Raw genomic sequence first — 24,996 nt, 5'->3', positions numbered from 1 at the left:
CTGTTATTATTGTACTAACTGAAAATATGAAGACAAAAAGTTGTACTAAATACATTCAGCATCTTGGTATGTGCAGCCTTTTTTTTTTGTTGACAAAGTATCAAAACAACATATACCTTCAATGATATGACTGCATGATTGATTTACATGAAATCTCATGTAAATACCAGTCATTAAAATTTAGGCATCTAAGAGCCATTTGTAACCACTGCTACTGATGTCTTCAAGAGGGCAGTTAATCATATTTGTCCTCAGCTTTTATGTTGACTGCATGATTTTCCTCTTACTGTTGAAAGTTCATCAAATTGGGGCACAGTATGAAATACAATGCAGCTATCAAAAAGCACTCTGAAAATTAATTTTCTTAGGGTGACTATATGTACACATCTTTTTTTTTTTTTTTCTCCTACTCTCCCCCCTCCCTCCCTATCCAAAAAAGTTAAATATAATGGAAATTATACAGTACTTACCATTTCTGATTGTGTTGAATTCATTCAGTTCTGTAGTTGATTTTGACTTATTCCTAAGGATATAAAACCATTCATTTCTCTACTTTAATTACAAGACCTCATTACAGACAAAGCTCTTATTGCAGATGATAGAACAGTCATCTTGTTTCTAAAGAAAAACAGTCCCTGTTTTTTCACCATTCCTCCTATCAACAATTTATGCTGTACTTAAAACAAGAGGCAAAAAATACCTAAAGACCAAGAGGATATTAAGGGAAAAAAAGGTCAATATGTCAATATTTAGATGTCAGTAGATAAACACCAATAAAAAGTTAAAATTTTGTATTGAAAATTGTCAGTGCTTCAGGTAGAAGGAACTGATCACCGTAACTTGCTTCAACAAAAGCAGGTAAAAAACTAAGTCCTTTCCTGTGTAAGTTTTGTGAAGACTACAGTCAGACAAAGAAGTGAGAACTTTCAGAGCAGATTTACAATTTATTTGGCTTCATGAGAAACTTAAATCATACTTCAGCAATGTTACTAGACTGTAAGCAAATCACCTCCTCAAACACTGCATGCAGATTGTTTTTGGAAAAAAATATTGTTGACTGATTATACCTAGCAGCATAATTTTTTAACAAGTTTTAGCCAGGAAATGTCATTCAACAAATGTCATATACAGGAAGACAAATGGCAAAAGATTGGTTTTCTGACAGTACAGAGCAGGAGCTTCTCCAATACCTCTGTGCTGTATTATTTGTCTCAAGTAGTCCACCCAATTTTTTAGCTTAAAATAACTCACAAAGGAACAGAAATCCTTTGGTCATAACTCAAAGCTGCTACATTAATGTGTTTACATGTACAGCATTGGCTGCATAGCCACATTTTGAGGGATTCTCATCCTTTATCTGCAGACAAATAAAGCATAAACTACATCATGTCTTGCTTCCTTAAGTTCTTACTGTCTGTCCTATGGTGCAGACCCATTTTATTATTTATTGAAGAAGATGCAACAGCTTCATAGCTGCCTGTAGTGAAGAAAAAAAGCAGTGTCCTCCTCACACATATATGCAATATGTAACTATTTAGTGCATGCTCCTTCTGAAGTTAGATTTAGATCTTCCATTAGCAACAGATCCATTAATTGTACCTTGTAATTTTTGGAGTTCCTCTTTATGTAAGAAAGGTATGCTCACTCCAACTATGAGAAGTGATCAAATACACCGTGGAAGTCATCTTTCAGAACTACTGTGAGATGCGATCCAAAAGAGAGGCTTGATTTGTAAAGTAAGAGATTGTAGCTTAAAAATAACTTGTGTAAATTACAAGGGCAACTATCTCTCTGATAAATATGCTGCTGCTGCCTCTTACTTCCCTTCTTGTTTACTCTCTCAAGTTGCACAACCCTAATTGGGATGACTGCACCTTAGTTTGTAGAGCACGCTATGACACAACCACAGTAGTATCTGAACTTGTTTTCCAGCCAGGTAAGTCTAGTACCACCCACATCACAGTCTTACTTCTCCCAGTAGAATCCCATCGACTAACTGTTGCTTACAACACAGCGTATAATTTGACAAACATTTGGCTGCTTTTTTTTCAGTATGAAAACAAGCCATAAAAACTGCAAAACACAGCAGCAATCCAAAGTATACATATTTAGCTGCCATGACTAAAGTTTATTAGAATTTTAAATGTTTTCTAACACAGAAATGGTGATGCTACAGTGGGTGTTGACATTCAATATCATATGTACCTGTCAGCAAATGACTGGCCAGGTTGCTCCTCAATGGTTTTAGAAACTTCATAACGCTCATAACGCCTATTGGAAAAAGAAGATACAATTATGTTCATATACAGAAAAAGACACACATAGACATAAATAGTTCCTAAGGGAAATATTCAAAAGAGATCCTTAAGGAAAAAGCCAGTTTGAATTAAACACCCCAAACAGTTAAAGTTCTAAGGGGGCTTAATTTAACAGTCAGAAATACAACTGATAAAAGAAGGCAGAAAAAGAAAAGTTGTCAGAAAAACTGGCTGAAATGACATTTTTGTGATGTGACAAGGAATCCAAACATAAGCATGCCAGAATGATTATTGCTGAAGATGTTTCAACTATGTATTGATTGAATTTCTTATTACCTGTCAATGAGAGGATGGCCAGCTCGATCCTCTATTGTTTTTGATACTTCATAGCGCTCATAATGTCTAGAGGCAAAATAAAGATAAAATACATCTTAAAAAAATTTTCTAGAAATTGAGCAAACAGTAAGTATACCCAGAGAAAACTGAGAAATTTCAGATGTATTAAAAGAATCCTAAAGGCTAAGGTGCTGCAAAAATTACAAGCAACAGTATACAACAGTGATTATCTCATCCATTTCAAAGCCAGGAGGAAAGTTTTGTCCAAGCACAGCAGTTCTCTAAAAATTACATTTTTATTCTATAATATTGTACAGGTGCAGTTTATAAACTCACAAAGTTCCACAGACAACACTCTTCAGCTGCCTGTCCCCTCCCTCAAAGCACTTTGCAGCAAGTATTATGCCTTTGCAGGCATTAATATAACATTTCAGATTTCAAGTCCTATCTTTGGATATCATCTTAGAGCAAATATTTAACACCAGATATTTTAAAGCCCAGTTTCATTGAACTTGTTCCTTTACTATTAAGCAAAACCACCCATGTTTAGCAAAACACATCCTTTGGCAGCAACCTCAGAAGCAATGAAATCCCCATGGACTAAAGAATTTAGGTATGCAGATATTACAGCAGCTTAATAAGTTACCGCACAAAGTCCTATAATCTTGCAACTGGGACAAGCTAAAACTGTAAAGTTACCCTGGTTCTGCTGCCAAGAAGAACCTGTTCAGCCATTGTAGCATTGTGTCTCTGCTTTGCTCAGCAGGCATATCAGCAGCAGTCATTTAGATTAAGTTAAAGTAACTCTGGGTCTTACAACCTCCTCTGCAAATATATGCAGTTTTCTTAATCATATTATCTTCTCCCAAGACTTAGCTTGTGTTATCTTCAGTCATCTCTTATTATATACATAAGAAAAGGAGAAAAACCTCAAGAGAAACCGCAATTCATACACAAGGCAGTAAGGTAAATGCAGACAAAATAAGGGAAAGTTACTGGTTTAATCTCCTGTAGAGGAGATTCAGACAGATTAAACTCCTGTAACTGTAGTCTGAAAACTTCTGGGCAAGAACACAAACTTGTGAACTAATAGGAGGGGATTTGTTTGTTTTTTAAATTAAGCTCTGAAGAAGATAAAGGAGATTAAAAAATAATCTGCCGTGGATATTTCTAACAGGCTATGATATGTAAGCCAGTAACTGTTCACTCATATACCATGATATCCCTCATTGACAAATTAACCCAGTAGTTAAATTGCAATTAAGATTTATTCTTACACTGTTGAATTAAAATGAGAGAGAAATCTGGAAAAATCAGTCACACATTTGTTGGAAAAGTGTTAACTTGGTATTTCTTCTGGAAGCCCTGTATGTTGTTGAGTCACTGGCTCTCAATTTACAGGCTCATGCAGAATTCTTACAAAATCATCTCCTTAAGTGTTTCAGATCATCTTCCATTTGGCTGTAATTACTGTATTTACATCCCATTAAAAAAAAAGATTAAGTAGGGTAATATAGCACTTGATTCATGGGGAAGGACTTTGTGTTATGCCTGATCCTTCTATCTTTTGAAAGAAAGACTATCATATGGTATTGTGCATCTACTGATTGCAGTATGAATCTTACATGAACATCCTTCTATACTAAGGACAGACACACTCCCATTAGAAATGGATTTGAATTTGCAGAAGGAAGAGAAAGTACATCCTATCACAAGTGCACACCTTTGGTACTGAGGCACCTCCACTGACACCTCCCTCTGCCTTTCTGCCTGCTGCCTCTGCTCCTCCATCTCTGCCTGTAGCCTCTGCTCCTCAGCATATTGCTGCTCCCTCTCTTTACGTCGTCTCTCAAGCTCCAGCTCTTGTTCCCGTTCTTGCTCAAAATGCCGGGTTGCTTCTTCCTGGATCCTCCCTTCCTCCTGAAGCCTTCTCCTTCCTTCTTCCTCATGCAGTAAGCCTGCTGCCAGCTCATTTCCTCCATCTCCTTCTCGCTCCTCTGGAGTATTTGCTTCAGGGCTTGCTCTCCAGCTGGACACAGGTGGAGCCTGAGAAGTGACGGATGTTGTATTTAGGGTTAGAACAGTCTGCTCCTGTAGCAAAGAAAAAAAAAAATCATGTTTTTAGGGAAGGGACCTATTTTTAACTAGATTGCTCACTCAGAAAAGTTTATTTATTCTATAAGGTAAGAAGGTATACAAATCATCCCCAGAACTTCCAGTGCAAGACACAGGGCACAGTTTGGTTTCACATTGTCCTAACTCAAGAGCTTCATTCCACACACCAGCGTTAGCAAGCGCCACAGGCAGCGCGGCCACAACTATGTGAAACATTCTGCTTTCTAAAGTATCTCTTACATGTCAAGCCATCCCTTCCCCACTTAAATACCCATGGAAAACAAACCCTTCCATGATACCCAGCATTTCTCCCTACTATTTTGACTAAGAAACCTGAGACCTACTTAAGAGTGTATGCCCTAAGATATACACTGCAATCTATATCAGACCAATGAATTTCACATGAATCCTCATGTGCAGGAATCTCCCACTCTCTTCCATTCTCCTACCATTTCAAAGTCAAGCCTCAGATCTACCTACTCCGTGACTCTTCTCTCAAAGATGAGAAAAGGCCTTTAAGTGGTCAAAAGATGTTTTAGTTGCAGGGAAAAAATAATGTTTATAGGGCCATCAAAACCTCTAATTACAGAAAAAATACGAAATGGTTTACATTCTTGTACAACAAAGTCCTCTAACAACTCAAAAAACTTTCTTATTAACGTCCTAAGCCTTAAATTATGGTCTACTTATTAATGACTCTGTAAACACAACTGATCTAGCTTGGATGCTTCAAGCAGCACTCAGCAGTAAAGAAGAGATACCTCAGACAGTTCCCATACTCAGGAAAAAACTCGTTCATCTTCCCACAAACAACAGGCACAAAAGTCAGCATCTACAGAAGCTACACATATTCAGTGTTTTAAAATATATGATTGGAAATCTGAAGCTGATAAATGCAAATTTATCAGATGAACTGTCTGCCAGTAACCAGCCAGACACTTATGAACATGCTTCACAATAAAGTATTGAAGCAGAATTCCAACAAGTAGCATCAGGTGGTAAATAAACAGCAAAAGTGATCATTTATGATCACAGTAATTAATACATGCTGTGACTTTTTGCCAACATATTTTTGTTGTTAGTTCTCTAACTAGCCCATAAGGAAGAGCAAAAAATTCAACATATCTCAAAACATACCACCTACTCTTTCCATTCCATTTTTGCAATCTCTTTCTACCAAGTCATAAACAACAATTTATTTTCCAAAATGAGAAGATAAACGACATAAAAAGCCTAATTATTTGCCCGCTTGCATGCATCTAGTATAAAGGAAAAAAAGCCCTCATGAAACTAGTTAGGGAAGCTTTACTCACAGCCTACCTCATCAAAATACTTGGAGCTCTCTTTTTCTGCTTCTTGCTTAGCTCGTAGCCATTCTTCCCTCAGTTTCTCTTGCTCTCGTTGGTATTTCTCCTGTTAGGTTAGATTGAAGTTAAACATGCAAACAAGAAACATGATTTTTTTTTATTTTCATTAAAATGTACAAGTGGAATTTAATGCGTTTTTTAACAGACCAAACAGACCAGAAAAAAACCATCCCTGAGCTCCACTAGAATATTAGGTCTGCCACAAATGAAATCCTGGCTCAAATACAATCCAAAGGAGTTCTGTAACTGAATTTTGAGAATCCAGGCTTATTACACACTAAGTCTCACAACAACCAGCCTCATATCTGTAATAGTCCCTGTCTTCCAGTGTAGTTAGCATTTGAACAAAAACCTCAGCTATCTAAGGTATTTCTGGAAAAACAGAGTGGCTGTATTTAACTTGGAATTAGGCACATTAATATGGTAAATATAAAGAGATTACTAAGTGAAATAGTGAGGAAGAACTCTAATTCTTTTGAAATGTTACCTAAACAAAAACCAATCTCTGGACCTTGAAATTTGTCTTATGACTAGATTTGGTATGAAATCAATACACTGTCTTAAAGCACTGCTCAAAACACACAGTAAATGTTTTGGTGGTTTTGTCAGTCATCAGTTTTATCTTGGGAAAAGCAAAATATTTAAGGATGTCAAAAGTATTCCTTCTAAGATGCTGGAAATAAGCAAAGAAAGACTTTTTGTTATTTGAGAGTTCATTACTAGGATCATGGGGAAGAGAAAGATCATTATTACTCTGGTCAAATTTATCACTTCAGGACTAAAAAAGGAGAAACAAAGAAAAGTCATGACAGATGGCTGAGTCTGCTCTCAAGAAAGGCGACCCAAGGTTTGCACTCTTTTAAGCCATCTCCTCAGGTATCAAATGGAACATCCAACCCATAACAGAGACCACAGATAAGTTTAGGAAGGTACAGCTGCTGCCTTGCGGAGTTTACAAGCAACAAGGAACAACGAAACATGAAACATTCAAAAAGCAACAGAGCTTCTGTGCTTGTACTTTGACATCAGAGTTTTCTGTTGAATACTGCAAAAGAGGGCATGTACAGAGTAAATGATATTCGTTGATGTCTCTCCTAGCCATCAGACAACAAACTTGAATTGAGTTTGTGGAGATGTGTCTTGCTGAATGTGGTTGAATGAGCTTACACTTCATTAAGCGAAGCTCTTTGCAGAGACGTATGTTTGGGGTTTTTGTGCTACCCTAACACTGCAAACAATGCCCCTTCCCTCTGCAACACTCCCCTCCAGCTCTAGCAACTGGTTATCAAGGTGGTTTTGCATTAGCAGGTTCAGCTTTCTGACTCACAGAGGTCCTGGGAACCAGCCTGATTCCAACTGATTAGCTGATTGCTAAATAACAGGATTCTAGCAGGCTCCTACGCATGGTATTTTGCTGCCTCCTCTTCGTACACGAATACAAGGCTGTATTGTTAATTGAAGGTAAAACTCAGGCTAGAGGCAATTTCCTTAAGGGGAAAAAAATACAATTCATATTCAAAATGAAGACCCCTTAGATCTTCCCTTATCCTTTAAATTGTGTTGTCATTAAGAAGATACCAGCCCTGTGAAGATTGAGCACTTCTGGCTCTAGTGAATACACACTGTGGGTTTGATGTTCACTAAAACATTGTCCTCTTTTTTTTCTGAGTAATTCCTACGGTGTGCAACTGTGCAGGCCAGAAAATGCATCTGAGAGTCCCCCCGGCCATCAGAAAGAAGAATTGCAGAAGTCCCATGCTACTTTTCCCTCCTTGTTGCTACACACAAGGGATTGACAGCCCATGATTATGGAGATTAATTATACCTGCAATAAACGGTCCTGCTCTTTCTGCCATTTTTCCTGTCGTTTTCGCTCTTCCTCTTGATCCCAAACCCGACGACTAGGAGCGCTGATGGATGGGACTGGGAGCTAATATAGCGTAGAAATGAAACAATATTATCCTCATTCCATGAAATCAACACTCCACATTTTAAAACATTTTTTTTAAAGTGAGAAACAGAAACCATTACCAACACTAGAGCTTTATAGTGACAAGGACATAAATTAGCCTTTTCTTAAACAGACAGAAAGCAACCATTCCTTGACAAAGCAAATCTTAGCCAGTACTCACAGATCTGATCAACATTTTAAAGCAGTAGAAAAAGCAATAGAAAGTAGAGGTCTTCTTGAAAAGACTAGGATTATACAACTAACTGTAGTTCACAAATAGTACTTACATCAGGCATTGCAGGCTCTGGGCCTCCTAGGAGATTTGGAAGGCAAAAAAGAGAAATCATTAGACCCATACACAACTACTGCAAGACTTGTGTAACTGTGGCAAGTCAGAGCTTCAGACTAATTTTTGCTTCCTTAGTAAGACATGCTTGCGTTTGCCCTACTGAACTTTCTTGAGGGCAGAATTTATTAGGTGCTTTCAACTAATGTGCAGAATTGTTTAAAAGCTTTGCATGCTTACAAGTGCCATCAGCAATTCCTTGAATTAGCAGCACATCTCCCACTGTAGCAATACAAAGGTTCTTTACTATATATCTCCTATTATTATTGTGAAATCCAACTGCTTAGCATGACCAACACCCAGAATGCTGCACAAGGGTAGAGAAGCTGCTCATTTACTGGCATGAATTAAGAGCAACTGACATCCACTTCTCTATCTCAAAACCATATATTTCTGCTTTCCAACTTTCCTTCTTTCCTACTTCCACAAGCACACTTGAATTCAGTGAACTTGTCACCATTTACCACAAACCTTTTGTTATTTGAGGCTATCACACTTGGCCTTAACCTTACTCATCCTGTGCCAAGATGATTATTGGAGAGAGATGTGTATTATGCTAATATATTAAAAGCTGAGAAAGTGGGGAGAAACACAAATTTAAGTATAATTATTTCTTAAACACCATCACTATTTTTGTTTGTTGACAGTGTACTTGTTACCTAGCTGTCCAAATTTAAGTTTAAAAAAAAGCATGAAAGAAAAAGCTTGCAACAGTTTTCTGAAGTATAATCACATGAAGTTGAAAAAAGATCAAATTTAGGATACAAAAGACTCTAATGAGTCACAGGTTAGCATCCATTCTGTATATGCACAATTTTGTCTTCACTGTCAGATCTGAAGAGCCACACCGAAAATCAGGTAATCAGCTTGATCTATTGCAATTGTGCCAGGAAATATTAAAGGGAAGCATAGACAACACCTGTTTTTCTCCCTTCTTCTCTCACCCCTGTAAGCTTATGCTGAACTCCACAGGAATCTTTAATGTAATTGCAAAGCTAAAGTGTAAAAAGTTTAAAACTAACAAGCTGTACTTTGTTCTCCCCATCAAGCACAAGTGAAATACCTCAAATATTGTTACAAAAATAATTAAAATAAAAACCAAATTTCTGCCAGCCATAAAATAAAAATCAAACAACAACAACAAAACCCCAACATCAACAAAGCAACCAAGAACAGAATACCACCATATTGCTGATACAATATTGCAGATACAGCAGAAGTATTTAAAAGCAAACAGAACCACAAACACAGATATATGCTGTGGCACTTCACATATCGCTTCTGGCAAAAACCAGAAATCATCACCACTAAAAGCAAAATCCTGGCCCCACTCAAATCATTGGCAAAACTCAACTGAACTTCCAGTGGGCCAGAATTTCACTCTTTTAGGCTATAGCAAAACAGCAAGGCATACATAGCCCAAAGACAGCATAAGACATACAACATTAGCAGAAGTATGTGAGCTGTGACATGCAAAATGCTGAAAAGCAACCTACAAAACCAAAATTGAGTGTTTCATTTATTGCCTTTTTTTAAAAGAGCTAGCATATTAAATTCAAAATTTATATTGGTCTTCTTGGGATCTTGTGACATCACCACATAGTGGAAAACCAGCATATGCCATTTTACATCAATTTACACAAAAGCACAGAGCTGCAACTCAAATCCAGAGTTAAATACTTCATCAACAGCTCTGAGATCTTCTCTAAAGCTCTGCTGGAATATTCGCAATTATTCTTGTTTTGTAGGTAGTAGCAAACCTGAACAGAGAGTGCCATCCTTCTTACTTCTACCCAGTGGAAAAAAAAGTATGAACAACACAGAAGAGATTTAAACAGCTATAGATAAAAGAGAACACACAAAGACCCATTACCACAAAGGTAGACCCATGAATTGTAAGAATAACCTGATGACCCTGGGAAAAGAAGGGAAATTAATTATGTTGCTTCATTGTAACTGCAGAAACAACACTGAAGAGGAGGAGCACCCAGCACCAGACTTGTTAGGGAGAGTGTGCAGCGGGAACAATTTCATGGAAGTACATGAAATGTTAGCTCTTTGATTTACCTTGTTCAAAAAATTGTGACCGTCTTTTTAAGTTTTTCAAAGAAATAGGTTCAGATGCTATTTGAAAAATACAAAAAATATAAAGAAGTCAATGAGGTGCCTTTTTTTCTAATGACTATAACCACTGGATAAGAAACATCTGTTAGACCTCTCATATACTGCAACATCACTTCAGAAAAACAAAAAGCCCCTGAAACAAAAAGGAAAACCTTAGGAGGTTACATCACATACTAATTTTATTTCATTTTATCAGTAACAACATCCAACTATAAAAACAGCCCAAGTGCCAAACTTGGACTCAGATTCTCTCTGTCTAATTTAAGCATCCTTGACTGGGATGCCAAATCAGAATGAGGAGCCTAATCACCATTCAAGGTCACAAGAAAACATCTCCAGAGGGCAAGTGATATCTTGGGGGAATTCTGCTATGAATTGCCATATATATTCAAGTTAAAATTAAATAGAAAGTTCCTACTTAAGGAACTTTCCATTAGGAAGTATACATACCTGGTTTCTCTCACTGCTGTCAAGTAAGGCTATAACTGCTCATAGCATCATATGCAATAATTCTTCATACCAGAATCATCAATATTGTTCTCCAGGAATAAAAGTAAAGTAGTAATATTGAAATTAGCCACTACTCCAAAAACCTCACAACTGAGTGAGGCAGCCAAAAATAGCAAAAAGTTGAGTACTTCACACTCTTCCTGGGCAGCAAAATAAATCAATACTCATACTGACTCAGTCTCCACACAGTGCAGTAGCAACTACCATAAATCATGTGCTTCCTTCTCTTTCACCCCTACCACACAGTAAATTTACAGCCACTAATGCAGAGACATGGGGGTCCATTGCAAGTTTGTTGTCAGTTCTCAAACTGCCTAGCACATTGTGGAAGCAAACTACACCCAGTTTGGATGCAACAAGATCTCCGTGATATCTGTCCGGCTTTCAGTTCATTAAGGTCTCACTTCATCCACTGTAAAACGCTTGCAGTCATTACAGGTTTATTGTCTGTGCTTGTCACAAACCACACAATTAGCAGATGAAAAGCAACAGTGGTTTACCTCTTTGTTCATTAGAGCCAAGATCTCCTTGCATTCCGTTTATAAATTCTGTTTCTGTATCCTGAAATAAATAAATAAATAAATGTCTTAGGCTCATTAGATTTGTGGAAGCTTATCCAACTACACATCTTTCCTGACAGGAAATATATATCATGAAACACTTCATAATGTTTTTATAGAAAGATACAAAACAATCTAAAATTTCCTTAGTGTATCTTATAATAAAGCAACTGCAGGCATTTGAGGGAATCATTAACCAGATGTGAACTGCTGTAGAAATAAAAACCATTAGTTTCCAAGAAAATGCCAGAAGCCAAGATCTTCCTATTTCAGCTCCTCAGCAGGCAGGTTTTTATTTACAAGTAATTTGAAAGCCCATATTCTCCTGTTCCTTGGGGCTGCAACTTCCATTTAGGCTAATAATGCAGGTCAAAGTCTTCTCTGGAGAATAAACACTCTATATGTTTTAGTCAAAAAATAGTCTGCATATGTTTTAATATTTATCATTCACCAGTGTTCACTCATGAATAGACAGTAGCAAGGCTTTAAAACATCTTATTTACCTTAATACATACATAGCTACATCTCCATATTTCAGATGCAGGGTCCTATACTTGTATTGCTTAAGGAACATAAGATTTACAAGTTCTTTTCTCCATCCTCCCACTATCAAGACATTACATTTTTTCTTCCTCCCCCCAAATCCCATGAACCTTCAAAAACATACTCACAGAACTTTGAAGGCTGCTGGAGAAATCTCTTTTTGTGGATACGGTGGAAACATTTGAAACTTTTTCTCCTGAAGTTGCATCAATCCATTTATTTTCAGATGTACCTATAATGTTGGTACCCATACTGGTGAGATTGAGGATTTTATGCCTTACATGTGGCAGGGAAGGCAGGTCTTTGCCCCAGTCTTTTTGGTATGTGGAGGATCAAGAAATTAATACAGATAGTAACGTCAAAGAACAGAACAAGAGCTAGTGAAAACACATTAAAATAACACAAAAACACACATAACAGAAGAGGGAGACACACAAATCAGGTGGAATTTGTGAAGACAGGAAAAAGGGCATTTATAGCAGACCGCCTTCCCCAAAAATGCAAGTGTTAGTCATAAGCCAGGTAAAAGTTTGCCAGATGCTTTGCTGATATGCACTACAGCAGCTGAACACTAAAGAGCAGTTAGCGTCCATTGGAAACTATTTCATTAGCGCTAGTAAGGATTGAGAAAATTCTGCCAACTTTACCCACTCGAGGCACAATGAGACTCATACACTATATCCAGGGAAGGGTCATTTTCACGTCCATGCTCATCAGGAAGCACAAAGACAGGGAAGAAAAGGAAGTCTAAACTAAACTAGCAAACCGATGAGGCAAAGACAAACGATGCTCTTCTCACACACTCCATCATTTCTCCCTGTCCTACCCTTACTATTGAAAATTTTATTCAATTAGTTCTTTGCCACTAATCTTACTCTTCAGTTGTATTAGGTCCTATAAAGTGATTTGTTTCTTGTCTCTTCATCACCACACTGTTTTTTCCCCAGTTTGCTAGTAACTTATTCTACCTACCTTCCCACTAAAACAATGTTTTGTATTTATACTGTGAAGGAAGTCACTGGTCACACTTCCAACTCTGCAAAAATTATCCTACAACTTTGAAAGGGTTTCCTGATTAAACCCATGGCAAGTCTAGAGATGCTACAAGGCTGTCAGCCAGGATGGAAACCCTCACTACCCAGAATGGGTAGTACCATCCGGGAGAGATTACAGCACCACAGTATTTGGGTCAATGGCCAGAATCATAACACACAGGCACTACATCACCCACAAGCTCATCTTCATTTGAAATGCTCCCTGAAGAAAGGAACACAAGATCCTCCTTTCCTGAAGAAAGAGCTGGAGATTGAGAGAGGGGGTCTTTAAAAATTACTATCCTCTACAGACCAGACCCTTTTCATTCTTGTGGTATGGCAGGAAAGAAAATGTTAGATTCCCTTTTGTGATAGTTGCACGCTTTTTTACCTGACCATCCTCTCAGAAACAGGCCAGAGCACAAGAGTGAGGTCAGTAGTTCAATGTTTTGCAGATTTTCTTGTCAAGACATTTCTAATGCACAAGCAGTTAAAAAGCCAAGTTGTGTTAAAATGCAACAGACATGCTGGCAAACTACTTAGCTTAGATATGTATTACTTCCGTAAGGGTAATAAGGACTCTCAGCTGTCAGGTACAGCAGAGACAAAGCTTATTTGCCTTACAGAGCATACAGTATCTGCCTGACAAAACAACTCACCGTTCTTTCCATATCGTCTGACATCCATGACTAGGTTTCCAGTTTCTAGTGCTCTGCTGATGGCCTCTTCCCACTGACTGTAGTCCATATGAGAAACCTTTGTGCCGTTGACAGCAATGATCTCATCATCTACATGCAGTTGACAAAATGCCGCAGGGCTGCCTGCAGAAAACAGAAGAAAACTGTAATTATGTCTCCATTAATATTTTTCTTTTTATCACAGTTGTCATTGGAAGAGGGTGGATTAGGGAATCATTCAAAGAAATGCTTAATGGTGGATATTTAGAAACTTTCAGAGATATTCACTACACTGTAACATAAGCTCAGTAACCTCCATATCAAAGTAGCTTTTCAATTTAGAACTTACGGGAACAATAAAGAAAGCAGTCTTCCGAACTTGTAAGTCTTCAGATTCTGGCTAGCTCATTTAATAAACAACCTCTGGGTTCAGTCTTCCCTTCACTAACTCACCTTTATAATCTGTGAGACGGAGATAGAGGCAGCACCAAAACATCTGTATCCAACAATTAGCTGAAATTCAGCCAATGTTTGGGTAATCCTCTTATTTGTTTAAAAAAAAAAAAAAACAGCCTGCACTTTGTTCATTCCAGTAGAAGATGGCTTTCTCATATTCTCATTTACATTTTCTGAGTTCTGCTGACAAGAGCATGCTGCTTTACTGCTTTGCTAGAATAGTTTGTTAGCTCTGAATTGATTGGTAATTGGACTCAAGATATTGCTGGGTACTGTCCCTTTAGACTTCTCTGGATTATACTTATTTTATCTATTAAGAGCAAATTTTATGGCAGGTTGGACTTTGAATCTACTGATATTTTGCAAGACAGGCTGCACTTTATACTTTTTTTCATCGCTACACATTGGCAGGCAGTCTCACTAGACTAGTGACAGAGAACATAGAGGACCAGTTCATAAACTTTTTCTCTTTTTAATTCAGAAAATGGATGAGCTGAGAAACTCAGACTATCCAAGCAAGATTTTAAGGATTACATATGAATGGTTCTTCCATTAAGAATTATTCCCTTAGCAGAATAGAAAATAGAAAAGCCAAGTAAAAATATAGTTAAGGATTGCACAATAAACCCTCACGTTAATAAAACAAGTTTGAATTACACAGTGGAAGTATTTTCCAAAGTAAGTAGTGAAATCCACACATCTTTCTTAAAATGTACCAAGAACAATGCTCTATTACATTATTAGAAACAAATGTGGACAAGTATGACAGAAAAATTTAGACACCATATGCTTCATCCCGAGTTTCTTCTGACTCATTACTAAAATGCTGCTGTAAGTCTGGCTCATCCACTAAGGATTCAGATGGCTTCACACATGAAAAAGTTAAGAAATTAAGAAATGTTCTTCTTCCTAGTACGACACCAAATAACGATTCATCACAGTTCACTAAAAAGCTACACTAGCTACTCTGCTAGAAGAACATTGCTCCATATTATATTTTTCTGCATTAGTCTTAAAATATGGACTAAAAACTTCATTTGCTGTTACGAGTAAAATTTTCAAAACACGCCGATTGCTTTTAAGCAGTATTGTAGAAGAAAAGGTAAGGTTTTCACTGGAGGAAGAAACATGGACAATAGTTAAACTGGAAAAAACAAGCATCTCTAGGAGCCTGATATAATTTGACCACATCTGGACTAAGCCTTATGCTCATGGGACAAGGAATGCTCATAATTTCTGTCTTGAGTTGTGACAGAGTAAGCCCCCAGTAACCAAAAAAAGGTCGTGTTCATGTTACTCAAATAATTTGTCAGGGAGAAGACCCAGCTCAGAGGTGTGAACAGTATACCTCAGCTCAGTTTTAGGAAAGGAAGGGAGTTTAAGATTGCACCGTTTTTCCTATACTATTACTAGAAAGGCATATTCAGACCATACCCCAACCATACAGATTGAATGAATAGCAGCAGTCTCTAGATTGCACATGTAGACCTAAAATAGCCAGAGCAACTTATACTGCTCCATTTTTGGTGTGTAACTTTGCCAGCAGCTCTTTCTCCAGTCTCTGGACAAAAAGACTTCTCAAGAGTGCAAACCAGGCTGCCTATAGTGGGCTTCTGCTCCGATTCACCTCCAGAGAAGCCCACAGAGACTGGTAAGAAATTGAGGTGCCAAAAGTTGTATGCTACGAGTTGTTTTTCTCTATCCAGCTCCTACAAGACTATAGGAATTAACAATAATTTCTTTATATTCCCATAGCGGATTTAGTTTTCATTATATAAAATATGTAATGTTTTTATGTTTTTCATAGGTTTCCCTGAATGTAAAAAGGTAAAAGACTTCTCTTTCTTACTAGTCCCCAGTAAAAACAAACCTAACCCAATTCCACATGTACTTAGTTATCTCTAACCTATCCCCATCTGCTGTTATTCCAAAAGATAAACACTATCTCAGTGATAGAAAAAAAATTCAAACTTGAAGGATGTGGGTCAAATTTACTTTGTCCTTCATGACTGCAAGTGTTTGATCAGAGACATGCACTCCTGTATCAACACAATCTCAAGAAAATTATTGCAAAGGGAAAGTGAAAGGGAAAGGACTGAAACAATAAAGATTATATGGCACTGGGGAAGTCAGCAGAACAATATCTAGATCAATGACTTTAAGGCTTTCTGTTTGCCTAATTTTTAGTGTAAAGGTTGAAAACTCCTGTAAAAAATGAGCACTATCTTTTTTTATATGTGGTAAATGGGTCTCAATGAAATGTGAGTTACATGCTTAACTCTTACTTAGCTTTTTGAGAACACTCATAAGAAGTTAATTCTGTCTACCAAGTAGTTTTCTTAGCAGTTTAAGGAATAGCATATGTAGAATACAGAACATTTATAAGTAGTAAAAAAGATAAATGCTGGGTATCATCTCAAGCAAATCATACAGCTAATTAAGAAGACAAGACAATCAGAGAAAGTATTCCTGGAAGCTTTTTCTGGGCTCAAGAAAGAGAAAAAGGTGACTAGAACCTTGGTTTGGACTTGCCAAGCCTAAATCACGCTTCACCAACCTGGTTATCTTCAACGATGAATTGACTAGATCTCTGTGGATGAGGGAAGAGAGGTGCATACAATCCACCTTGTCTTTAATAAGACCATTGACATGATATTCCACAGTATCCTGGTATCAAAATTGGGATGGTATTGTCCGCAGGGCAGAACGACCAGATGCGTAAAAAACTGGCTGGGCTATCAGGCTCTGTGGGAAGTGATTAATGGCTCTTTCTCAGCCTGCAGGCTGCTTACAAGTGGATCTCATCAGGGATCTATCCTGGGACCTACCCTCTCTAATTTGTTCACCAATAAGCAGGAGAAGGAGACAAAACACACCCTCATCAAGCTTTCAAACCTTGTCAAAAGGCAGAGGGTGGCCAATACACTGGTAGGCAGGGCTGCTGTTGAGAGCACGAATCTGACATTCAACAAGGCCAAACGCAGAGTCCTGCTCCTGAAAAGGACTAAGCCCAGTGATGGTACAGGCTGGTTACTGATGGGCTGGAGAGCAAGGCTGGGGCAACCCTGGTAGTGGTAGGGCTGTATGAACAATAACATGACCAACAGATCAAGACAAGTGACCATTCCATTCACTCAACACTTCTTATGCCACATGGACAATCCTGTGTCGAGTTTTGGTGTTTCTCTGTAAGAGAAATATCAATAATCTGGGGCAAGTTAAAGAGTAAGGTAATGAGATGGTCAGGACTGGAGCAACTGACCTCTGAGAAAGGCTGAGGAGCATGGGCTTGTTCAGCCTGGAGAAGAGAGGCTGCAGGAGAACTTAACAGGAGCCCCCTCCAGTACACATCAGGAGGTCACTGAGAACGGCAAGCCTGCTCTTTACTGAAATTTATGGCAGGAAAACACAGAACAGTGTTTATAAACTGGGACAAAGATCAGTCTGACTGGATACGTCGGGAAAATTTTCTCTGAGAGGATAATGCCCAGAGAGGCTGTGCAGTTTCCATCCCCAGAGGGTCTCAAACCCACATGGGTAAAAGTCCTAGGCCACTCGGCCTGAATTCCATCTTGACATTTTTTTGAGTGGTGTTTTGCTCTAGGTGATCTTCCAAGATTTCTTCCAACCTGAATTATCCTATGACTTATCCTTAAAAATAGCAAATACAACATTCCCAAGTGCCTAGATGAAAGCATATACTACCCTTTCAATGGGTCATTCACCTCTTTCATCCTTAATTTCTTTAAAAGGAGCTACAGCTATCGAATAAGGATACAAAATGAGCCACTTGTTGGAAGAAAAAAGTGTTGAACATAGGCTAGAAACAAGAACACCAAGATACAGCTCGTTCTCAGTTCAATCTATCCTTTGTGCTCTTCCCTGTGAGAATGGAAATAAAGCCTAACCAAGACAATAGCCACAAGGCCTTCACCTTCTCCTTGGGGACAGAGCCCCCAAGGACTTCTGTGGACTTTTGTGAATGACCAGCAGGAACATTCACGATGCTCAGATTTCTCCTTTCCTGATGGCAATGCAAATGCACAGACCCCTGCCTCCAAGGAGGGAAATTAAACCAGAAGCCTAGCAGCAGGGAAAGCAAAGCGAAAGTTATTCTTCAGGCAAAGTGAATATTAACAGTTACAGAATCACAGAATGGATCAGGTTGGAAGGAACCACAGTGGTTCATCTGGTCCATCCTCCCTGCTCAAGTAAGGTTATCCTAAAGCAAATCTAATTACGAAGAGTACCCAGATATAGTGAAGAAAGGCCTCTTCACTTCTTGAATTTGAAAAAGAAAAAATAAATTCAAGACTGCTCATTAAGTGTTGTTAAATGGTATTTTTTCCTCTCTGGAAAGCATAATACAGGGCTAACAAAATTAAAAGTTTCCAGTTATTTCTCCTTTCTCAGGATGATCGTGTGTTAGGTGGAAAGAAGGGTGCAATTAAATATTCCTCAAGTATTATTGGCAATTGGAAAGACCATTGTTTAGAAAACAAGCATTATATGTGATTTGCTTGGGTTTTTGTTGCCTTTATTCTTTTTTTAGAAAATCGAGCTCGTTCTCTGCAGAAGACTATTAAAGGTTAGAAATAAACTTTATATATGTGTCATTTGAAGACAAAAATGTTTGCTTTCCCTCAGTATTAAAACAACTGAAAAAAACTGCACTGAAAATCAAATTAGAAGTTGCAACTACTTAAAAATATTAGCTGTCTCCAAAATTCAACATGACTAAGAAAGGAGAAATTGGAAAAAGAGTATTAACTCCTAAGTTCCCTCTACATATGTTTACAAACCATGTGAAGTGAAATCTTTTAAACTTAGCTGAAAGAAACAATCCGTATGTGTATGTGCCCATAAATACTGTTCTGCAAGGGGCTCAGTGAACAAATAAGGTTTACACCTTCCTCAATTAGGAAAATGCATTTTCATATTTCTAAAGTCAACCTGTTTCAATAGATGAGGATTCACTGAAATACATTAGCAAACTAAATACTGATTTTTCAGTTCTATACATGATGTTTTAAAATGTGTGCACCATTCTTAGCAGCAAATGCCTGAATTTAGAAGCCTCTGCAAACTGAACATAAGAAGAAAAATTTTTTTATATATACATATTTACCTTCTTCAACTGTCTGTACAATGGCTCCTGAAGAACTCCAATTTGTTGTAAACCCAAAGCTGCGACTGTGGCCAGGTCTCTGGTTTATACTGATTCTCATTTCACTGTACTGTTCCTGAAAAATAAAACATGACACTACAGTATCTGGTATCACAAGAATCTAAATGAGGGAAAGTTTATCCTCTAAATAAGTGAGGCTGCTCACAATGTGCACTTTAATCATCTATTATTAGCATCACAGAAAAAGGAAACAGTATTGAAGTCAGTTAACTAACTCATTTGCTTTTTATTCAAACAGGTGTGCTTTCAGTTTACGTTTATATTTTCCTTACATGTATATTTCACTCTGCATTTCTATTATTTTAAATGTTCTGTAACACAGTGCTAAAAAATTTAAGAACTTGGAGGAAATTAAACCCCTAAATGATTCTTCGTGTATTGTCTTGGGAATTTGTGACATGTACTGCCTCCTGAGAGAGCATCAGAGATGTGAAAAAGCTAGATAACAGTAATCAATCTTTTTTTTTTCTTGTACATCTTACCATGAGCATCATCAGTTTCCTTTAGGCTCAACTCTGCAACTAGGTTTAATCGGGTTAAATCTTTTTGATTTTGTGTGAAATACTGCCAGCTTCCTACGGATTTTGTAATGGAGGCCTTAGGTAATAAAACTAATCCCAAAATTAGCTAAATGCAGATCTTTGGCTTTAATGGACTTTCAAGATGCTTTTGGAATCTGAATCAAAATCTAACATCACCATTTTAAACAACAAGAATATCTGAATGGGAAAACATGTTGTAACACTTGCTTTCAATCCCACACTACATTATGAGCATGTGTTGCATACATTAACATTCTAATGTGAATTCATTAAAAACAATTAAAATACCCAAATGCATGCTATGCACTTCTTTAGCATGACATTGACACCAATATAAAAGGAAAGAAAAATGACAGATTCTTCTGTCAAACAGTGATAAATATATTCCAGCAAAATGTGCATGGAAGGGACCCTGCACGTTTTTACACATGCATTAAATGTACACCTACGTTTCAGTTCCCTAGTGAACCAGCCTTCCTGAAGAGTGGGATTCATTTTCCCTAACTTAAAATATTTAAAAGTCTAGAAATCTATGCCAATTCCTCCAAGCTTCTATGTTGGTAAGACGCAACAGGCAGCTACAGTGAGCACTGCACAAGCAGATGCAGCCAGCCGGAGTCTCAGGGAGGTGCAGCCAGAGGTGGCCTCAGCAGCACCTGAGCACTGGACACAGAAGAAAACAACATTGCACGACATCGTCCCAAGGGATCACCTCATGTTACAGGAATGTTCCTGGGAAAACACTCCCCTTTACAGCCCAGGGTAGAAGTTAAGTCTTTTCTTCACAACACAGCTACTGGCTTGCAAACACTCCCACACAACCCCAGTCCTTAGGTGAGTATATTAAAAGTGAATCTACTAAACAGGTTAGCACACTGGGCTAGAGAACATACAAACCTTTATAGTTTGAGTGTGTTCCTGGAAATTGCTACCGGTCTTAATTTTTTTTTTTCCACCATCACAACATGACTCTTCAAACGTATCTCCCGTCAGAGGAGTAATGTGACTTTGTACACTCAACTGTATCATTTTTATAGGTCATCTCTAAAACAGTGCTCCCCAGGCCTGGCATTATGGCCCTGATGACTAGTGAACTACATCAATCTCTCTGGCAATGATTTACAAACACATCAAATGCAACTTGCATTCTTTAACTTATAGCTTGTTAAGCTATAACACAATCAAGATATTTTTTTAACTTTAAAAAAAAATTTAAAATAGCCCCTCCATATTACTCACTTCTAGGAGGAATTTATAATATCATAACTAACAACAGGGAAAAAAGATATATGGACCTAGTACATGCTATTCACATTTGCCTTGCTTAAAGAGATGCTAAGAATTCATATCTAATCTATCAGCTTTCACTGATAAAACCAGAAATTCCTCTATTTTTGCTACAACACAGAAAAAAAGATCATGATCTCTTTCCTTACACAACAATCACAATCTCAAAAAATTAGGATAAATTAATTAAAATGGCCAAGAGGTATCAGAGGTATTGAATTGCAATGTATTTCTTTTCCACAAGTGATTAGGAAGAAGAATGTTTGGAAGCGAATGAATTTCTAAAAAGGCGGCATGGAAAGTGATTTCATAAATCAGCATCCAAGGTCTTACGACCTTCACCCAAGCAACTGGCACAATTAAGTTTTACAGCAGGATCAGGAATGCAAATCTTTCAAGGGTTATGAACTGCATCATCAGATAGTACAGAAAGGTATCAAAAATTAAAGCTATTGTTGGTGAAACATGCAATCAATTGGAGGAAACAGCACTTAAGACATATATTTCAAAAAGAACACTGAAAGACCCAACCCTTTATCCAATAAGCACATGCACAAAGAGATGGCAATTTCCTTCAAAACTATTGAGAATATTAATTAGACTCAAGCAAATAGCTAAAAAAAAAAAAAATAGGGCTCAAGCTGCAACAGATGGAAAAAAGGATAGTGTGATACTGATGTTTATGGCCAGCCTTTGAAAAGCTGATCTTTATTTTCCACCAACCACCAGCTTAGAAGTGCAAATGAATGCTACAGCAGCTCAGATAATTCATCTAACTGTCACACCTGATTGTATGCACAATTGTATGTGCTAATTTGGAGAATAACAAAAAACTTTGAAATTTTGCAAGCATTAAATGATATGTAGAATAACTATTTTGAATTAGACTGATAAATAAAATTAAACACAAGACAAAATGGGTAGGGAGAAATTCATCAAAAGAGTAAATTTTTTCCCCCCAAATATTCTCTTTCCCCAAAATTAAATCAAAGGAAATAGCAGGTCTCTGAGCTGTCCTCTTACTACCACAAAAATATTTGCATTAGATGCAATTTTAGTTAATTTCACTTTTATTCTGCTGTGGCATTCAGTTACACCAAGTAATCACATTATTTCCACACTTACCATGGATTTGGAATCCTTAGGCTCTGTTGGACTCGCAATTTCTGCAGAAGATGCAAGTGAAAGAGAATCAGGAGGAATGTCATAGTCTGGCTTAGGAATACTGCTTCCAGCATCTTGGTCTTGGGACTTTAAAGGTAATGCCAAACTAGGAGGAGGTGTTGACTGAACACCTTTTTCCTCCTCTTCCTCCTCACCTCTGCTTCTGAATGCACCAGTGGAGAGAGGGTGTGCAGTGTCTGGTTGTGAAAAGGAAATGCTGGTGAACAAAGTTTGAGTTCTTTTAGCTTTTTCTACTTCTCCATTGTATTTCTGAGCATCATCCATCTAGGACAAAAATGACAGTTTGGTAAATATGTGCTTTAAAAAAAAGAAATCCTTAAACTGTTCAGTGATCTTTATATTTAACAAAACCACCTTCTCCTTTAGCAAATTCTGGTTCCTGTACCCATTGCTACCTACTTAGAGAAACATATTTTGTCTTGAAATGCTTGCAGAACAAATAGTCCAGACTTCTTAAGATAAACTTGTTAAAGTCATCTGCTCAGAATTATTTGCATTCTTACTATTTTTTAAACTGAAACTAATAAGGATTTAGGAGAAAACTATGAAAATTATCACAGTAATGTGGCAGGGGGGAATCAATTTCATTGTTTTGGTGCTTTATAGGGTAGACAAATTTTAGGCTAGCATAAAATTTCAATTTCAACAAAGTCAGCAGAGCAGAGGAGACTTATCACCTGAAAAATTTATCTTTAACACTTCATTATGTTAACCTGGCTCCAAGGACAATTGCCAATTACCTCCAAGAACAATTTTTTTTTTTATAAGGCACATTAAGGAGACTTACTACAAGTAATAAAAGGAATATTGGAATATTTTACCAAATATAGTTACCAGCTTTAATTCCAGGAGTGAGTTTAAGCACAGAAACACACGTAAACATCTAAGCCACGACAGAACTGCCTGCTCTATTAACACAGCCTTCATCACACAGGAGACACTTTTTAAAAAAACCAAAACATTAAAATTACTGTTCCCCCAGCTATTGAAGACCCCACATTTACAAATTTCAGGAATGAAGCGGAGTTTTACCGTGAACGACCGTGGAAGTGACGAGATTCCTCTGGAGTGGACACCAAAAGGTCTTGGTGTAACCACAGATGTTAACCTGGAGGTATCAGTTTTCTGGTAAGTTCTTGGGAGAGAAGCTGAAACCTGAGCTGACCCAGTTTGAGCATTCACTGAGTAGCGAGTGGACAAAAGAGCCGGGCTCTGCTCCCGCTCCTCCGCCAGGCTCTCCGGCGGCGCAGGAGCTTCTCGAGCAGCCGAGCTCTCCGACAGGTTCTCCTTGGGTGGCTGGGTGGCGTATACACTTTTGCTGTCCTTAGTGCTGTAGGAAGTATCTTCTTCCAAACGGTAATCTTTGGCTGCTGACCAATCTTTTGCCACTGTGGAAGGTGCTTTTTCTTCACTGAACACATCATCATTCAGGGAATATGCCCAGTTGTGTTCCTGTTTCTGCTGCTCATAGGAGTCTTGATCTCTCTCTTCCCTATGGAAATAGAGCCTGTTAAAATACCCAAGTGACCCAACAAACAGGCAGGCCTAAAGTTTTTCAACTAGTGAACCATTAGGGCAGAGCATAAGCCAAATAATACATCTCCAGTAAATGAAAATGAATATAATTGTTTAAATATATTAGCATTTTCATACATTTTTAAATCTATCTTCTTTAACCTCCTACCCAGTTCAGCACTCTCATAACACTCAGGCATACTACTATCACATTATCAGGCTGCCATCATGACATAAATCTTTGCCAAGAAAATGATACAGCTATTCAAGTTACATATCCTCAGAAATTCAGACTTTATTTAGGAAAGAATAGGAATAAGGTAGTCCCATAACACTGTCTGAACTGTATAACTCTGCTCGATACTTCTGCTCTATGAAAATGCTATGCTGAATTTTAGATAAATAAATAAGATGGTGCACTGAAGTTCAGCTATTTTTTTTTTCCTATTCATTTCTTTGTCATAAAGTAACAACCACTACAGGGATAATCTTTAACCCATCATTTTTAAGATTCTTATTGATCCTGAACATTCAATACAATTAGCATCCATATATTCAAGCAACTAATTTTTGTCCTCACAAATAAGTAAAAAAGCAAAGAAATCCAAAAGATTAGATTTATTTCTTTTACGAATACTTGTTGTGCATATTACCTTCAGCTCAGTCATATGTGCCTTTTTAAATAGATAGACAGATAAGACCGTCACCACTAAAAATGGTACTGTGCAGTTCACACTTTTTACTCTTCAGAAAGTAAATACCAAGAGGAAAAATTAGGGATGAAGGGGAAAACAAGTAAAAGTTTACAACTCTGTGAAATACATTAAAATTCTGGTTTTTAGTTCTCCATAGTGGCTGAAAGAATAGCAAATTCAGTGGTAGAAGGAAGAGAAATAGTTAACTTTATCCATGAATAAAAAAGGACAACTATCCATTTCAATGCTATTGTTTTAACTAATTTAAAGAGAATGCAAATATTGACTTCTCAGTACTTTTATTTAT

General features: G+C 37.5%; 1 protein-coding gene across 17 annotated transcripts in view; it reads right to left on the bottom strand.

Moving 5' to 3' along the window:
• The window catches only part of LMO7 (LIM domain 7), a 132,027-nt gene that overhangs the window by 8,843 nt on the left and 98,188 nt on the right, over positions 1-24,996 (bottom strand). For 10 of the 17 annotated variants that reach the window (XM_032099973.1, XM_032099969.1, XM_032099971.1 and 7 more), the window contains 14 exons: positions 23,512-23,971; positions 22,420-22,743; positions 19,406-19,520; positions 13,804-13,965; positions 12,239-12,423; positions 11,508-11,568; positions 10,441-10,497; positions 8,315-8,340; positions 7,902-8,006; positions 6,030-6,122; positions 4,318-4,685; positions 2,595-2,660; positions 2,206-2,271; positions 471-523 (listed from right to left, as the gene is read on the bottom strand). In XM_032099973.1, coding sequence (XP_031955864.1) covers positions 471-523; positions 2,206-2,271; positions 2,595-2,660; positions 4,318-4,685; positions 6,030-6,122; positions 7,902-8,006; positions 8,315-8,340; positions 10,441-10,497; positions 11,508-11,568; positions 12,239-12,423; positions 13,804-13,965; positions 19,406-19,520; positions 22,420-22,743; positions 23,512-23,971 — 2,141 coding nt within the window. Of the gene's footprint in view, positions 1-470; positions 524-2,205; positions 2,272-2,594; positions 2,661-4,317; positions 4,686-6,029; positions 6,123-7,901; positions 8,007-8,314; positions 8,341-10,246; positions 10,289-10,440; positions 10,498-11,507; positions 11,569-12,238; positions 12,424-13,803; positions 13,966-19,405; positions 19,521-22,419; positions 22,744-23,511; positions 23,972-24,996 lie in introns of all 17 variants that reach the window. The other 7 variants (XM_032099986.1, XM_032099975.1, XM_032099987.1 and 4 more) reach the window with 5 other exon arrangements.

The sequence above is a fragment of the Corvus moneduloides genome, chromosome 2 (assembly GCF_009650955.1).
Source record: "Corvus moneduloides isolate bCorMon1 chromosome 2, bCorMon1.pri, whole genome shotgun sequence".
NCBI lineage: Eukaryota > Metazoa > Chordata > Aves > Passeriformes > Corvidae > Corvus > Corvus moneduloides.
The sequence above is the reverse complement of the archived record's forward strand: the minus strand, read 5'-3'. Positions and strand labels throughout refer to the sequence as shown.